This window comes from Phalacrocorax carbo, chromosome 20 (genome assembly GCF_963921805.1).
Source record: "Phalacrocorax carbo chromosome 20, bPhaCar2.1, whole genome shotgun sequence".
Classification (NCBI taxonomy): domain Eukaryota; kingdom Metazoa; phylum Chordata; class Aves; order Suliformes; family Phalacrocoracidae; genus Phalacrocorax; species Phalacrocorax carbo.
Window position 1 is genome coordinate 1,967,509 of NC_087532.1, and position 13,945 is coordinate 1,981,453.

Genomic DNA, 13,945 nt, shown 5'->3' on the forward strand with positions numbered 1-13,945 from the left:
TTATTAGCACCAGGCTGTGTGGGTTTGCATTTCTCTGCGTTTCCCATACTTTTCCCCTATTGATAACATTTCTTGTTGGGACAATAGAAGTGTGCCTTGCAACTACTCATGACATTAGTGACGGTGCTTGAGCCTGAATGATTTAAAGGGAAAGAATCCAACTCCCAAAAGACCATCTGGCTAGCACTTATAATTCAGCAATAAAGGTCAGGGCTGCTTCTCAGGAGTTGGGAAAAAGATGTTTTTTGACACCGAAGAGTCTCTGCAACCAGCTTGGTACATGCCTACCTGTCAGCTCCTAGCTTCAAGGCCTGCCACCGTTGCTCCCTTGCTAGGAGCACCAACTTTTAGAGGAAGTCCAGCCAAAAGGGCAACACCTTATTATAGCTGGCAAAAGCTAGGGCATGGTTTCCAAGCTGTATCTTATTTTGTATCATAATCCTTTGACTGCTTCAAAGCGTTCATGAGATGTCTTGTCTCCTGGCTTTCCCACAACGCAGGGAATAAAGGGCTCCAAGGACAGCATCTGCCCTTCACAAAGAGCTAAGCCCATTCAGGCCCATACAATGAAAACCACGAAGCCGGCTACTTCAGTGACACCTCCCTCCTTCCCATCAACTGCCCCTTAAACTCAGGCTTCACTTCAGGACTTCCAAGAAAGAAATCGTCTTCGGCTTTCGTACCTCACTGCACGCTTCCCTCCACCATTTCCCTTTCCAGATTGTCAGCCTTGACCCCGCGCACAAGCAGCGCGCTGGGGGAAGACGAGCACACCTCTGCCTCGGGCACTACAAGCTAGACCCTCAGATGGCAGGGCGCAGCACAGCTTTCTCAGGAAGGTTCTGGGTTATTTTCAGTGCTGCCTCAAGGACTGTGTCCAGGCAGATTTTTCTCATAAGACAAAATCAGAACTGACCTAAAGCATCCACACGACTTCATTCTTGTTCTTGCCTTTACCACAAAATAAATAAAGTTGGCTTAATTTTTATTGACATTTTCATGCAAATACAAGCAAGCAGCACTATCCCCCTTTTCCAGCCAAGGAAACGGATGTGGGGATGACATGCTAAAGGTTACACAGGGAGGCAATTACGTGGCCTCGGAGATCGCATGTTCTGCAAACTGTGGCAGGTCCAGCCTGCAGCAGGGCAGTGCGATGCTCCTTGGTCAGATGAGAACAGAGTACACCAGAAATCTCAGGCAAGAAGCAGAATTGACCTCCTTGCTCAGGTCTGAAGGTGGGCCTCAGGTACTAAATCCCACTCATGACCCACCTCTGACTTCCCAAGGCCTAGGGCTTCTGGGTTGAATCTGATGCTATTCTTTAGTGCATCTTAACCATCATTCTTGTAAATGTCTGTATGAAAGAGAGGCAGAAAAGTGAAAAGAAAGAGCCACAGGGGTGACTAGGCATGGGCCCAGTTCTGCTAGGAAGTGTGTGGATGTCCTTAATGAAGGCAATGGGAGCACTGGAGAGACAGGCTCACAGACCTCGGTGAGTGAAGAGAGAGAGGTTGCTATTTCCATTTGCTTCCCATTCCCTATTTATTCACCCCGTCCATCCAACATCCCACCATCCTGACTGTAGATCCTCCACAGTGTTTAGAAATGTCATGCAAACAAACCCATCATTTCACAGGGGTAACACTTTGTCTCACCCATTAAAAGTGTAACGACTATATGGACAAGTGCAAATACACCCACACGCTGGCACACAGCAACTGGGAGGCAGGCTGTGAAGTGCCCTCTCTAGAAAGAGTAGAGAGATCTCCTTGGTGCTGTTGATTTTCACCCTAATAGTGCTCCCCTTCTTCTTTTGCCACCTTCCCCCAAAAGCGTGCCTCCTCCACGCCACAAATGTGACCGGCACATGCGGGGACTCAGGAATGCAATTGATCCCAGACGACCAGCTGGAGGGTCAGTGTTTTCCCAGATCCCTGGGCAGCCCCGAAGAGCCACGCTGCACACTCCACCAGTCAGCGTGGGCAGAAGGTTATTCTCTCCAGGGTATTTGCAATCAATGTACCATGCGCTAATAGATGCTTCCTCTATTGTTCAGCTGTGTGCCTGGATTGGCTGAATGGCTGTGGGAAACACCAGCCATCCCCAGACTCACATATCTGCTGAAGCTCCCTGATGTATAAATAGAGGCAGTCGGTAAGTGCCTAAGCATAGTCTCACGCTCAACACAGCAGCCCGACGTGGGGGTCTGTGCCCAGGACTGACAGCACTAAGAATGGCTCCCAGTAACACTCTCGTGGTCCACATGGAGGAGAAACTGCTGCCAAAAGAAAAGAATAAAGTAAGTAGAGCCTTGACAGGGTTGGAAAGGCTGGTCTGTGTTCTATGCAATGGGCTGCTTCTATCAAATAAATACTACATTGGAAAAGATGAGATAAGAGGGGAGAAAGTGGTCTGGGGGAAGGCAAATAAGTTAAAGAGAGAAAAAGGAGACTATATGGATTTTTAAAAATTAAATTGAGCGGTGAACAGGGAGGCAGCATCGCAAAGCTCTCCTACCAAATGAACGCACCTTTGAACATGTGTGTATCAGGGCATCAGAAGGGGAAATCAAGTCAGGTCTCAGAAAATCCTAATGACCTGCTCCACCTCTCTTTCAGCTGAGGAAGCCAGTGGTGGAGAAAATGCGCCGTGACCGGATTAACAGCAGCATTGAGCAGCTGAAACTGCTCCTGGAGAAGGAGTTTCAGAGACACCAGCCCAACTCCAAGCTGGAGAAAGCCGACATCCTGGAAGTGGCTGTCAGCTACCTGAAGCAGCAGAGCCAGCTGCAGGACCAAAGTGAGTGCAGTGCATGTATTTGCACACCACTTAAAGTCTGCTTGCGCAGGCCTTTGCCCTCCCGCGTAGCCCTGGCTCCCGGAGCGTGCAGGGGCTATAACACACCAGGTCTAGTCACGTGAGCCAGGCCCACAGACGCAGGCTCTGGAAAGCAAATTAATGCATGAATGTCCCATGTTTTGGTCATGATCTTAACCCACTGCATCTGCTTCTTTCTATCTTTTCTAGCATTCATTCACAAGAATCTAGAGCAGGACTTTAACAGCGGATACCTGCGGTGCCTCAAGGAAGCTATGCATTTTCTGTCCTACTATGAGCCCAAGAAGGAAACTCAGGTGCAGCTAATCAAGCACTTCTGCAAAGCTCAGATGGGTGCAGATGTTATGTACTGTCCCGCTCTGCGTAGCCCACCTCTGTCACCCTGTCTGTTTGCCAGAAAGCAAACCGCCCAGAAGACTGCGGCTGCTGCTCCTACCATCTGGAGACCCTGGTAGACCTGCTGAACTTTGCTTTATTCCTATGTTTTGCTACAAAAACTAGAGGGACCTGTGATTTCATAGTTCCTCTTTAAAGTAGGAAACATTGCTTTCCAAAGGTGGGAGGGGGGCAGTTATTGTTTTTCTGTCACAAGAAATGAGGGTCGCTGAGTAGTTTCCCTTCACAGTGAAGGAATGTGTTTGTATCTTGCAGCAAATTTGCTGCTTTTATCGGTGGCTCCTGGCCAAAGAGAGGAGCAAGTTCTGCAGTGATTCAGAGAGCCAAATGCTGTTCAGTTTCCATCACACTTTTGCTTGGCAAGGCTGTTGAGCCTGTGGCTGTCAGTGGAAAACTAGCTCCCTGGGTCACTGGTTCAAGTGCTCCATTGTCTCTAGATAATGTATTGACCTTCCTAAAGAAGGAGCACTTTGAAGAACGTATTTTGTATCATAAAGAGAGTATTGAGCCTTTACCTTTTGGGTGAAAGTTGTTACTAAGAAATGCTGATTATTCTGAAGTTCCTATGCTATTTTTAGTATACCTTCTTACAGAAAGTTATGATGATAACAGATAGCTCTAGGGAAAATTATCTTAATGTCGGGACGTGCTACTCTCAGTTGAGGGATAATTGATGCCTTTTGTAAAGGAAATGCCTGGGATATACCTTAAGGAAAAGGGAGAGGAAGGGAGGCAGTAAGTACTTTATAATCATTCACTGAACATGCTAAAGAGCTTAAACGCTTTTATAAAGTTGTGATGTATTCATCCTGTGTGATGTTCAACTTTGGTGTCTTCACTGTACAATACAATAAAAATGGTTTTAGTCATTAATCTTTTGGTTTGAAATTATTAAAATGGCTAATACTCCCAGGCTTGGTGTTGCACGTGGACTCCTGCAGGGGGGAAGCTGTCAGGAGATGTCATATTTCTGAGCCCTTCATTCCAGTGAGTAGCTTACACCTGAAATTCATTTGGCAGAACAGGATTTCACATCCTGCAAAGAAGCAACTTCTGGATAAGTTACCAAAAAATGGAGGTGAAATTGAAGCGAGATACTGAGAGGTGTAGACCCAGAGACTTAACAGCAACCTATTCCAACTTCAGCGAACCACTGATTTCACAGCCAGTTCATTTCCCCCCATTCCCCATTAATCTACCCACCAACCTGAGTTCAGTCTTACACTTTTTGCCCATTTAGGAGGTAGGAACATGCCTACCCCTAACAACTCCCAAGTTGTTTGGCACCGGACTCTGCCTGGGGATCTTACCCTCCTCTTTGAAACTACCTGCAATAGGGTGAACTAGGTTTTGTTCCCTCTTGATTTTAGCAGATTCTACTACCTGAACATGAATTCTGTTAGGCAATAACAGAATTGCTTTCTTTACTGAACTGAAATCTGCCCGTATATGGCTAAAAGGATACATAATTTGATAGCAAACAGATTGAAAAAGTATTTCCTCTCCTAAATTATTTCCCCACACTCTTTTAAGACATTTTATTCTCTTTCCCTGACATCCACCTAAGGGCCCAAAACGTGCCATGAATAGGGCCTGTGCCTCAGAGCTGAGCAACTGTCACACTGCACCAGGCTTTCGAGTTTTTTTTCTATCCAGCCTGTTGTAGATACAGCCTCCCTGCCAAGTACCTTTTAGATGATCCTCCCTTGATTTTTTTCACCTCACCTCAATTAAGAAAACAAATCTAGCATATCCTCTTACACGGGGACTTACAACAGCCTGCCTACCTGGCTTGCACCAGCTGGGTGACCCAAGGTAAGCAGCCTGGGCTTCCCGTGAGTTGCAGAGAGAGGCACCGTAGCACCCGTGCACACTCTCAGCTCGAGCCCCGTGAGACTCTGCAATTCTCCATGTACAGGCCATGTGATTCCTGTCTCCTGAGGATTAAGTCAGCTGCACTCTGGTGACGTGGGGAGGATTAGCACCTGTTGTAAAGGACGTGCTTGTCCTTCTCCCACACAGCTACGCAAATTGGGAACGGATGAGATGAACAAGCGAAAAGAGATTCAGGAGGAATTTGGGGAAACAGGAAGAAAAGCACGAGAAAGGGATCCTAAAGCCACCCTTGAGCACCATGAATACCAACAATCTCTCTAAAACACAGCACTTTCCCCAATACCATTCACTCACTTTTCCTTAGAAGAGTTCCCATTCACTGCTCAGTGCGGACTATTCACCTTTTATTTGTCCTTCTCTTCACAGTAAAATAAATTTGCGCAAACAATCAGTTCACAAAACTATTATCTAACCACAGCAACACATTGATTTGGATATAGGACAGGGAACCCTCTCATTCTTCCAGAGATATAGGAACAGCATGAAACACCATTGGTCAACAACTTCAACACTCCTCAGATTCCCTGGGAGAGATGCCCTTGAAAACCTTCATTTCTAGCATATGCTTTTTTTGTTAAACAAACGGAAACCGAGAATATCTAATCTTGTCAAATGGCTGCTTAGATAAGCGCCCAGCAAACTCAGATCTGCTACGCTGGCAAGATCAAACTGGATTCAAACACTGCTAGCTGTACCTGGCCAGTCCTCACTTGATTTGTGATTAAACCCTTTGTTACATGTACAGAAAGGACCAAAAAGCCAACTAGCCAGCTCAAGAACATATTGCTCTACCTCATTACACTTGCACGGATCATTTTGGATGTTATTTTACCCTGAACGCACGAGCTGGTTGAGTGTTCCTCATCTGTCTGCCAATGCAATACAGGGTGGGCTTTTGGTGCAGTTCTGCAATTCATCAGGGGCTGATACCAATGCTGCAGATAGATTTGTTTTTCCTAACAATCTACTAAATAATTCAGAAGAGATATTTCTAGATTTAGTGGTTGCTTAGTGATCTTGAAAATGTCACTCCACCTTGCTGTGCTCAACTTGTCTTTGTCAATTAGTACAAGCTTCTGAATCCTAGCAAAATTCAAGCTGTTCGTCCATGCCTGTGCATTTTTAAATAAAGCCTAATTAAAGCAGATTTGCGGACAGGAAATTTGGGGGAGTTCAGACTCAGTCAAAATGCAACGTGCCTCAAAGCACACCGCAACCTGACTCTGCACCACAGGGACTGGGAGCAGTGTCATGCGTGGCACGGAGAAGTCTGCTGCTATTATGTGGACGGGTATCTTCCGCAGCTAATGTATTACCACTCCAGTAAACCACGTTGTGAATGTCACAGTTGGCAGCATCACGGCAGTTTGTTTCAAACTGGCAGCATAAACAGGAAAGAGAAAAGGAAACCAAAGAAGAGCTGCACAAACTGAAGACTGTTGGATTTGAACCGGGTCTCTCTAGTTCCAAGCAAACACAGGAACAGGCCGCAGAAATGACAACTGTGCAAAACTCGCGTGAGACCACAGTCAGACTTCTCAGCCCAGAACTCCTGCCACCCATATTGGAATAAATCTGGAGACACAGCCACTGACATTCAAACCACAAGGTCTGATTCTCATTTACACCGAGACCGTATTACATTACTCTGGCTATAGCGGGGGTCATGCTTAGCTGTTAGCGTACTTGAGATTCAGACCGCCTGTTTGCGGTGTGGTGTAAGGCAGACAAACAGTAAGCACCTCCTTCCTGGGCAGGGGGAAGAAACCAAACGCCACCAGAAAGCCTCCATTTGCTCCAGGGAGTCAGATCCACAGCTGGTACAAGTGCACCGCTTCCCATTTTCACCAGCCAAAGGCTTGCCCCTCCGGGCTTTAGTTTACCAATTACTTGAGCATTAAAGGCTGGACCTCCGTTTCACCAGTCTCAGCACAGCAAAGGCTATGTTTACAATTTATGAATTATCATCACTTATAATAATTGAACGCAAAGCTTCCTATTGCTCCTCTATCCCCTGGGGTGACTCTCCCCTGCTCCAACACATTCCCACCCTTAGGGAAGATGTTGTTGATTATGCTGATCCCACAGCCCAGGAATACTCTCCTGACAAAGCCCCTATTAACCTCAGAGTGTGGGCCTGAGTTTCTCAGAGTTTCCCACACTTGCTTCCCTATTTATGACATTCAAAGGGACCACAAAGGAAGCGTGCCTCACAACAGCCCACATTAGTGACGCTTTTTGGCTCTGCATTGTGATGACCAGCAATTCCTGTCCCGATAGACCATCTGGAGAGCTATTTTCCCAAGGAGCACATTGATCGATCAGTATTATGCGAGAGCCCTTTTAAAACTTGGGAACGTTATGCTCTTTGACACTAAATAGGTGTCTCGAGAGGGGTTGTCAGAAAGATTTTAAACCATTTAAGGAAGGCACAGGAAAAATAAAAATCGTAATTATTTCTTTAGAAACACCATCAATAGCATTTGTGAGACAGGCCGACATGAATGTAGGAAATGGTCTAAAATAAAAATGCTCTAAAAGTGGTATAGAAAGTAAAGCTTCAAGCCGTCAATTTGTGTGCCATAAGTACAGCCCCAGACGTACAGGAACACTGCTTTTTAGATCTGCATGACCCAGACAACAAAATCCTGGGTTTCTGTGCTCTTCTCTCATAGCCCACCTTCCTCCAGACCTGTTGCTACATTGCAACAGGCTGGGTTCCCCTCCACAGAAGGCTAAGCATCAGATGGGCTATGAAAGCTGCCAACTGGTACTACTAGTAGCAGCTTTTGTGAAAACGGCACGTGTAATAAGCCTGCACCTGGGCTGAAATCACCACCTACAAAGCAGAAGCAGAAAGCTCCATGGCCCAGTACCAATTTCTGAGGTTAGAGGTCCTCCAGCTATTTTCATTTACGGACTCTCATGAACACAAGCCTACTGAGGATAGTCTCGGGGCTGGTTAGTTACCTTTCCTGGATCCTGTGTCAGGGTCAAATGGCGAGATCTACAGTTGAAGACGATCAACGTGGTGGTTCTTGCCTTAGGAGAAGCTAGGACTCCTGCCCGACATGCGAGGTCTGTACGTACAGACATTGACAATTGTTTGCAGATTTCTGTTTCCCCTTACGCTCTTCAATATCTCTATCATGTAAGAGTGGAGACACCTCCCTGTTTTCACGTGCAATTCCGAAGACTGCATCTTCATGATGCAACTCATAACTGCAATGTGATCTACAGAGCAACAAAGCCACTAGGAAAGCAAGCCTCTGCCCACAGCATAGCTGACATCTCTCAAGCACGGGTCCAGATTTCACACCATCCTCCAAAGAAGGGAATTATTGTGCCACATTATTTAGTCAACTCCACGTTTGGCAATTTTGGGGATTTGGTTTTTTAATCCTTCATTCCAAAAACAGGGAAAACCCTGCTTTTGAGCCTTAGACAATCAATCTTTCATTCTGGCTCTGCAGCAACAGCCAGAGAGAGGCACAAACTCCTCCCGCAGATATGAAGGACACTGACAAGGATTTGGATAACAAACATGTTTCAGTGGGACAAAGTATGGTGCTAAGAGATGATTTTTAGAAAAGCCCAAACTGAACAAACTAGCTACAGACTTTTAACAAAGAGCAAATGGACTGCCTACAGCAGAGGATTTTTTTTTTTCCTTACCGAAATCCTTGCAGGAAGTGCATACTGCACCCAGTCCCACAATGAATATATTCTTGGGGCAGCCTTAGTCCTTATTTTGAAGCATCAGTTGGGAAATATTGTTGCCATTTTCAGGCCTTAATAATCAAACCAAAGCAGGGGGCAGGTTGATACGTGTTTCTCTCTTATCCATCAACATATACAGAGGGTAGGTGAAGCAGGCAAGGGGGGAACTGAAGATTTGCTCTCTTTCCAACAGACAGAGAGGGGGAGAGAAGCCGGGAGCTCGCGAGCCCAGAGGGCCGCTGTTTTGTGTGCTGGCTGCAAGGCAGCATGCCTGGTTCACCATTCATATCAGATGGTGCGAGTCTGCAGTTCCGAGGATTTCCCACATTGCCCCATTCACAGTGTTAAACTGTCAACAAAAGAAGTGTGTGTGCCTCTGTGGGTCCTGAGAAGAAAGCTAACGCCTGCTGCACCATCTGCGCAGCAGTTAAAGGAGGGGATAAAGCTTTAATCAGTGGGAGCTGGTTTAGCCCTTTGGAGTCCAGGGGCATTGTGCTGGGGATAGGATGGCATTATTTAAAACCACTCATTTCATATTTCCAGAACTGAAAAATTGGGTCAAAGCTTCCCTCCCATCTCACTGTGCCCACTGCTGCTGCAAACATATTCCTTCCCATATGGTGCGTGGCAGGACCTGCTGTCCATTCCATCTCATGTGACCCCCGAGAGAGATGGACAAAGCCCTGTGCTTGACTTCAAGCTCCAATAACGGCACAAGTACATGCAGCCAGGGATTGCCCTGGCCGCAAGTAATACCACTGACTACAAGCTGACAAAATAATTCAGGGAACTGATTTTGAATAGGACTTGTACTCCCTGTTCAATTACATGTTTTTGACAACCATCAGCAATTAAAATTGTTACACCCTAAGTGATCCATCTAAATGTAAAGTGTCTTTGGGCTGGAAAGGGAGGAGGGAAGAACGGCTGTCCTATGAAAATCACTGCCATGAGAAGGCAGGAAGCTAAAAGGGGCTTTGTAAGCTTCGGGTTAATAACTAGTTACAGGATCATCCTTTGCAGGATCATATCCTTTTATGCAACAACCCTATGTGTGCTGGAGCACGTTGCTATCTCCGTACCCACAGACACAGGTTGGGGCCCTGGCTCATTGAGAGGGATGCTGAGGGCAGGTAAAACAGGCTGACTGCAGCTGACAGTGAAATGAAAGGTTTCCTTTCTGGTTTTGAAATGCAGACACAGGAAATAGGTAGGTTTTTCATTACTATTGTAGTAAGAAACAGGTATTCCAAACCTAACATCCCCAACCCGCTAGCCTATTAGCAACAATCTAGGTTTACTCCCTGCTCTAACCTCTGACATTAGAACATCCATTAAGGAAAAAAAATGATGCCCATACACGACCCCCCTTAAACACATAGAGCTCCACGTACTACAGCTGAAACAGATGTACCATAAAGCATAACTGGGAATTTGTCAATACAAGGCCTCACATGCCTGACTGGCAGATATTAAACATGACTAGCTTTGCATTGGATTGTGTCTGGGGGGGGCAGCAGATCTGAGTAATAGCCTGAAAAAGAAAAATAATCTCAGAAAGGCAGCTTTAATCCTGGATTGTCTCTGGTCCTTTCCACTTCGTTACCTGTGTTCATTGCAATACACATGGCACATATACTGAGAAAGCCTGAGACTGAACAGAGCCACAGGATATCCGAGCCCCTGTATGTACATTCTGCAAGCGGGATAATACAAGCAAAGTAATAGACATGAACTGACTTTTCACTGCTTCCCAGTTGTCTGTAAAGGGAAAATATATTTAGGTACTTTATGCAGAGACTCAGGACGAAGGGAACAGTAAGGCATTTGCAAAGTGGCATGAAATTAAATAGGACATGTTTGGGAAAGGCATCATAACCATTACACGTCATGGGCTGCCATAGGAAAGCCCAGATTACCCAAACAAAAGCAAGGAAGAGTATTGCATATAACTTAGAGGGACTTAAAAAATTTAAACAGTGGAGAGGAAAACATTTCAAGCTAACTGCTTAGTGCAAATTGTTTTAAAGGTTCTTCCCCCAATTTTAGTCTTTAGTTGCCCAAAAATTTTCTGGTACTGTATTCATCTAAGCACAGCTTAATGTCAGTGAAAGGGTTTAGTCCCTCTAATTCTGCATCTTTTCCTTTTCAGCCTGTCTTTTGGTCGTGGGCACAGAGCATTATCTCTTCCTGGGATCAGTCTTCTGTGCTTAATTTCACCACAGCCTGGGAAAAGGCAGCACATTGAGATGTTGACATTCCCAACATCAGGCAGCAGTTTGATTATAATGATGGCAAACGCTTTCCCACGTTCTTACCCCAGCGCCGTAATGCCAAGGCCTATTGTGTCACACGCTCCCCAGTCCACCTGCTCCTTTGGGAGCGGGGTATTATCCCCAGGCAATTCACAGTCAATTTGCCATGCTGTAATAGATGCTTTCTCTATTGTCCCAGGGCACGCATGGATTGGCTATCGACTGTGGGAAACTCAAAGTCGCTCAGGACCCATACATTTATATGCAGCCACTGTGTATAAATAGAGGAACTCCCAGCTCCCTTCTCCACCCACTAACCAGCAAGCTCTGAGCTGAAACCAGCGCTTGGGATAATGGCACCCAGTGCTCTCTCCCTGGAAATCCTAACACCCAAAGAGAAGAACAGAGTAAGTATCTGCTGTCTCTGCAACTGTGAGGGGGAAGAGCTGAGAAGGGCCGAACCCCTTTAGCAGCAGGTTCTATAGAGACGGGAAGGGGAAAGTCTCACTGCTAACTGTCCTCTTCCCACTTTGTGTTACAGCTCAGGAAACCCATTGTAGAGAAACTGCGCCGTGACCGGATTAACAGCAGCATCGAGCAGCTGAAACTGCTCCTGGAGAAGGAGTTTCAGAGACACCAGCCCAACTCCAAGCTGGAAAAAGCCGACATCCTGGAGATGACTGTCAGCTACCTGAAATACAGCCGAAGTGAGTACATCCCCCAATCACGCTTGCTGCCCTTACTTTTAAGCAAAACCCCAGCCTGACTCTCCCTGTGTAACACCTCTCTCCTCACCTGCCCTTGCAGCTTTTGCAGCATCTGCCAAAAGCCTACAGCAGGATTATTGTGAAGGGTATGCCTGGTGCCTGAAAGAAGCTCTGCAATTCCTGTCTCTCCATTCAGCAAACACAGAAACCCGGATGAAGCTCATCTGCCATTTCCAGAGGTCACACGCAGCGCCTAAGGACTCTGGTTCTTCTTCTGCTCCCGCTTCCACCCACCAGCCCCCTGCAAAACAAGCAGCACTGAAACCCTCCTGCAGCCTCTGGAGGCCTTGGTAGGCCAAAAGCACGCTTTTGTGTTTCCTGGACATCTGCTCATATGCCAGAGGAGATCGTGACTTGCTCTACAAGTCCCCCAACTCCTCTCATGAGTAGGGAAGAATGCTTTCCTTTTGCAGAGCATTACTATGCTCGGATGTCTGCCTCCCTTCTTCCAGAAGGACCGAAATGATCCCACCACGTGGAGAGAAAGTTATTCTAAAAGAATGTGAGATGTAATCCTCCTGCTAGGAGGACTGAGAGTTGTTCAGAGAGGAACGACAACTGTTCTTAACCTTAGTGAGGTTGTACGTGTACATCTGTTGAGAAAGCAGATACTTCTAGATGTTCAGGCTGGCATTTTCAAAAGTGTCCGCTCAGGAGGACCCCTTTCCTCTGAGCTGCCCCACTTGAGACTCCTAAGTGTCCCAGGCTGTCCACACCTGTACCGCCTGGCTGCGGCTGTAGCCGTGGGGGCGTCTCAAGCAAAGCAGCTGGTCTAACTGGGCACATTTGAAAACGTAGCTTTCCTATGGGTGCCATAATGGGTTCTATAACATTTGTAGACTGTACTGAGCATGCTCTGAATATGGTTAAACCATAACTCAAACTACGTAGAGGAAATTCCTCAGAATGTCTTGCTCACAAAATCAGAGTACTGTTTGTGAGGTTCAGGATATGTACGCCTTTTATAAAGGCAAAAGCTCATTTTTATGTCCTTATAGGAAATAAAAGTTACGGCTGTGTTGTCGATTTTACGGGAAATATTTATCAGAGTCTTTCATGAAAGGCAGATGTACAAATCATATTTGCTCTTTGGTACCCCACCAGCAGGGGAGAATGGGAATCCATTACTGTCCTTAGAGGATGCTAGACATGTTATACGTGAGCTGCGCCAATTGTATAACCTGTGCCAGAAACTATCTTGAACTTCAGAAGCTGCAGAAGCTTTTAACAGTACAAAAAAATAAATAAAAATCTAGTCAACAAATCCAGCAAGTTATTCTTTCTTGAGTTGCTCACATAGCTGATTTCCCAGGGGTCCCTGGGGTTAAAGGACACGAGACAAAGATTTCAGTCGAAGCAAAGATATTCAGAATTGGTATTTAAGTGCCTCGCCAGTTTTGCGTCCATTTGGGACCCCTGCAACGCCGTTTTCCACAGCAGAGAACACATAGCTCCAAACCACCACAGCCTAGCTCTGCTGACGCGAGACAGACAGGGGCACCCCTAACCCACGAATTTGTTGGAAATTCAGACCCGAGAGACTTGTCAGGAACGGCCGCAGCGAGGGCGAAGTCGGGGAAATCCTTCCCTGACTCCCGAACACAGAAAATACTTTTCATTAATGCAGTTTGCCAAGGCGCTTCGTGCGACACTTCGTGTTCTCGTGGCGCGTGCGTCACACCAGGCCGAGACGCAGGGAGCTGGGGTTTTGTCCGAAGAGGCGCCGCGCGCGCGCCTGGCCATACCCGCGCGTGAGGTACGGGCCCGGGCCCGGCTCCCGGGTGGCTTCGGCCCACCCGCACCCCGGGGGGACCCAGCCCCGGCCCCCCGAAAGCCCCACTCGCGTTCGCGGCACGTCGGGCTCCAACACCCTTCTTCTCCCTCCCCCACCCAGGGCGCAAAGGCCCCGCGCGTGCCCGCGACCGACCGCGCTCGCGCTCTCCGCCCCCCCCCCCCCCCCCCGCCCCACGCCGCCCTGTCCGCATGCGCGTCCCCGCACCGGCCCGCCGTGTGAGCTCCCGCCTCATTCGCATAATCTATGCGCCGGCCTTGTTAGCATGTAGATGTATG

The 13,945-nt window shown here is 47.1% G+C and overlaps 3 protein-coding genes across 6 annotated transcripts in view; 2 read left to right on the forward strand and 1 right to left on the reverse strand.

The window, feature by feature from the left end:
- LOC104043243 (transcription factor HES-5) overlaps window positions 1–13,945 on the reverse strand; it is a 41,781-nt gene that overhangs the window by 27,615 nt on the left and 221 nt on the right. The window lies entirely within an intron of this gene.
- On the forward strand, window positions 2,187–4,110 carry LOC104043244 (transcription factor HES-5). The gene is made up of 3 exons (XM_064470230.1): window positions 2,187–2,302; window positions 2,622–2,802; window positions 3,031–4,110. Exons 1-3 carry the CDS (start codon window positions 2,237–2,239, stop codon window positions 3,294–3,296), a joined length of 513 nt encoding a protein of 170 aa, XP_064326300.1. The 5' UTR covers window positions 2,187–2,236; the 3' UTR covers window positions 3,297–4,110.
- HES5 (hes family bHLH transcription factor 5) lies at window positions 11,434–13,128 on the forward strand. The gene is made up of 3 exons (XM_009502830.2): window positions 11,434–11,515; window positions 11,650–11,815; window positions 11,916–13,128. Exons 1-3 carry the CDS (start codon window positions 11,462–11,464, stop codon window positions 12,167–12,169), a joined length of 474 nt encoding a protein of 157 aa, XP_009501125.1. The 5' UTR covers window positions 11,434–11,461; the 3' UTR covers window positions 12,170–13,128.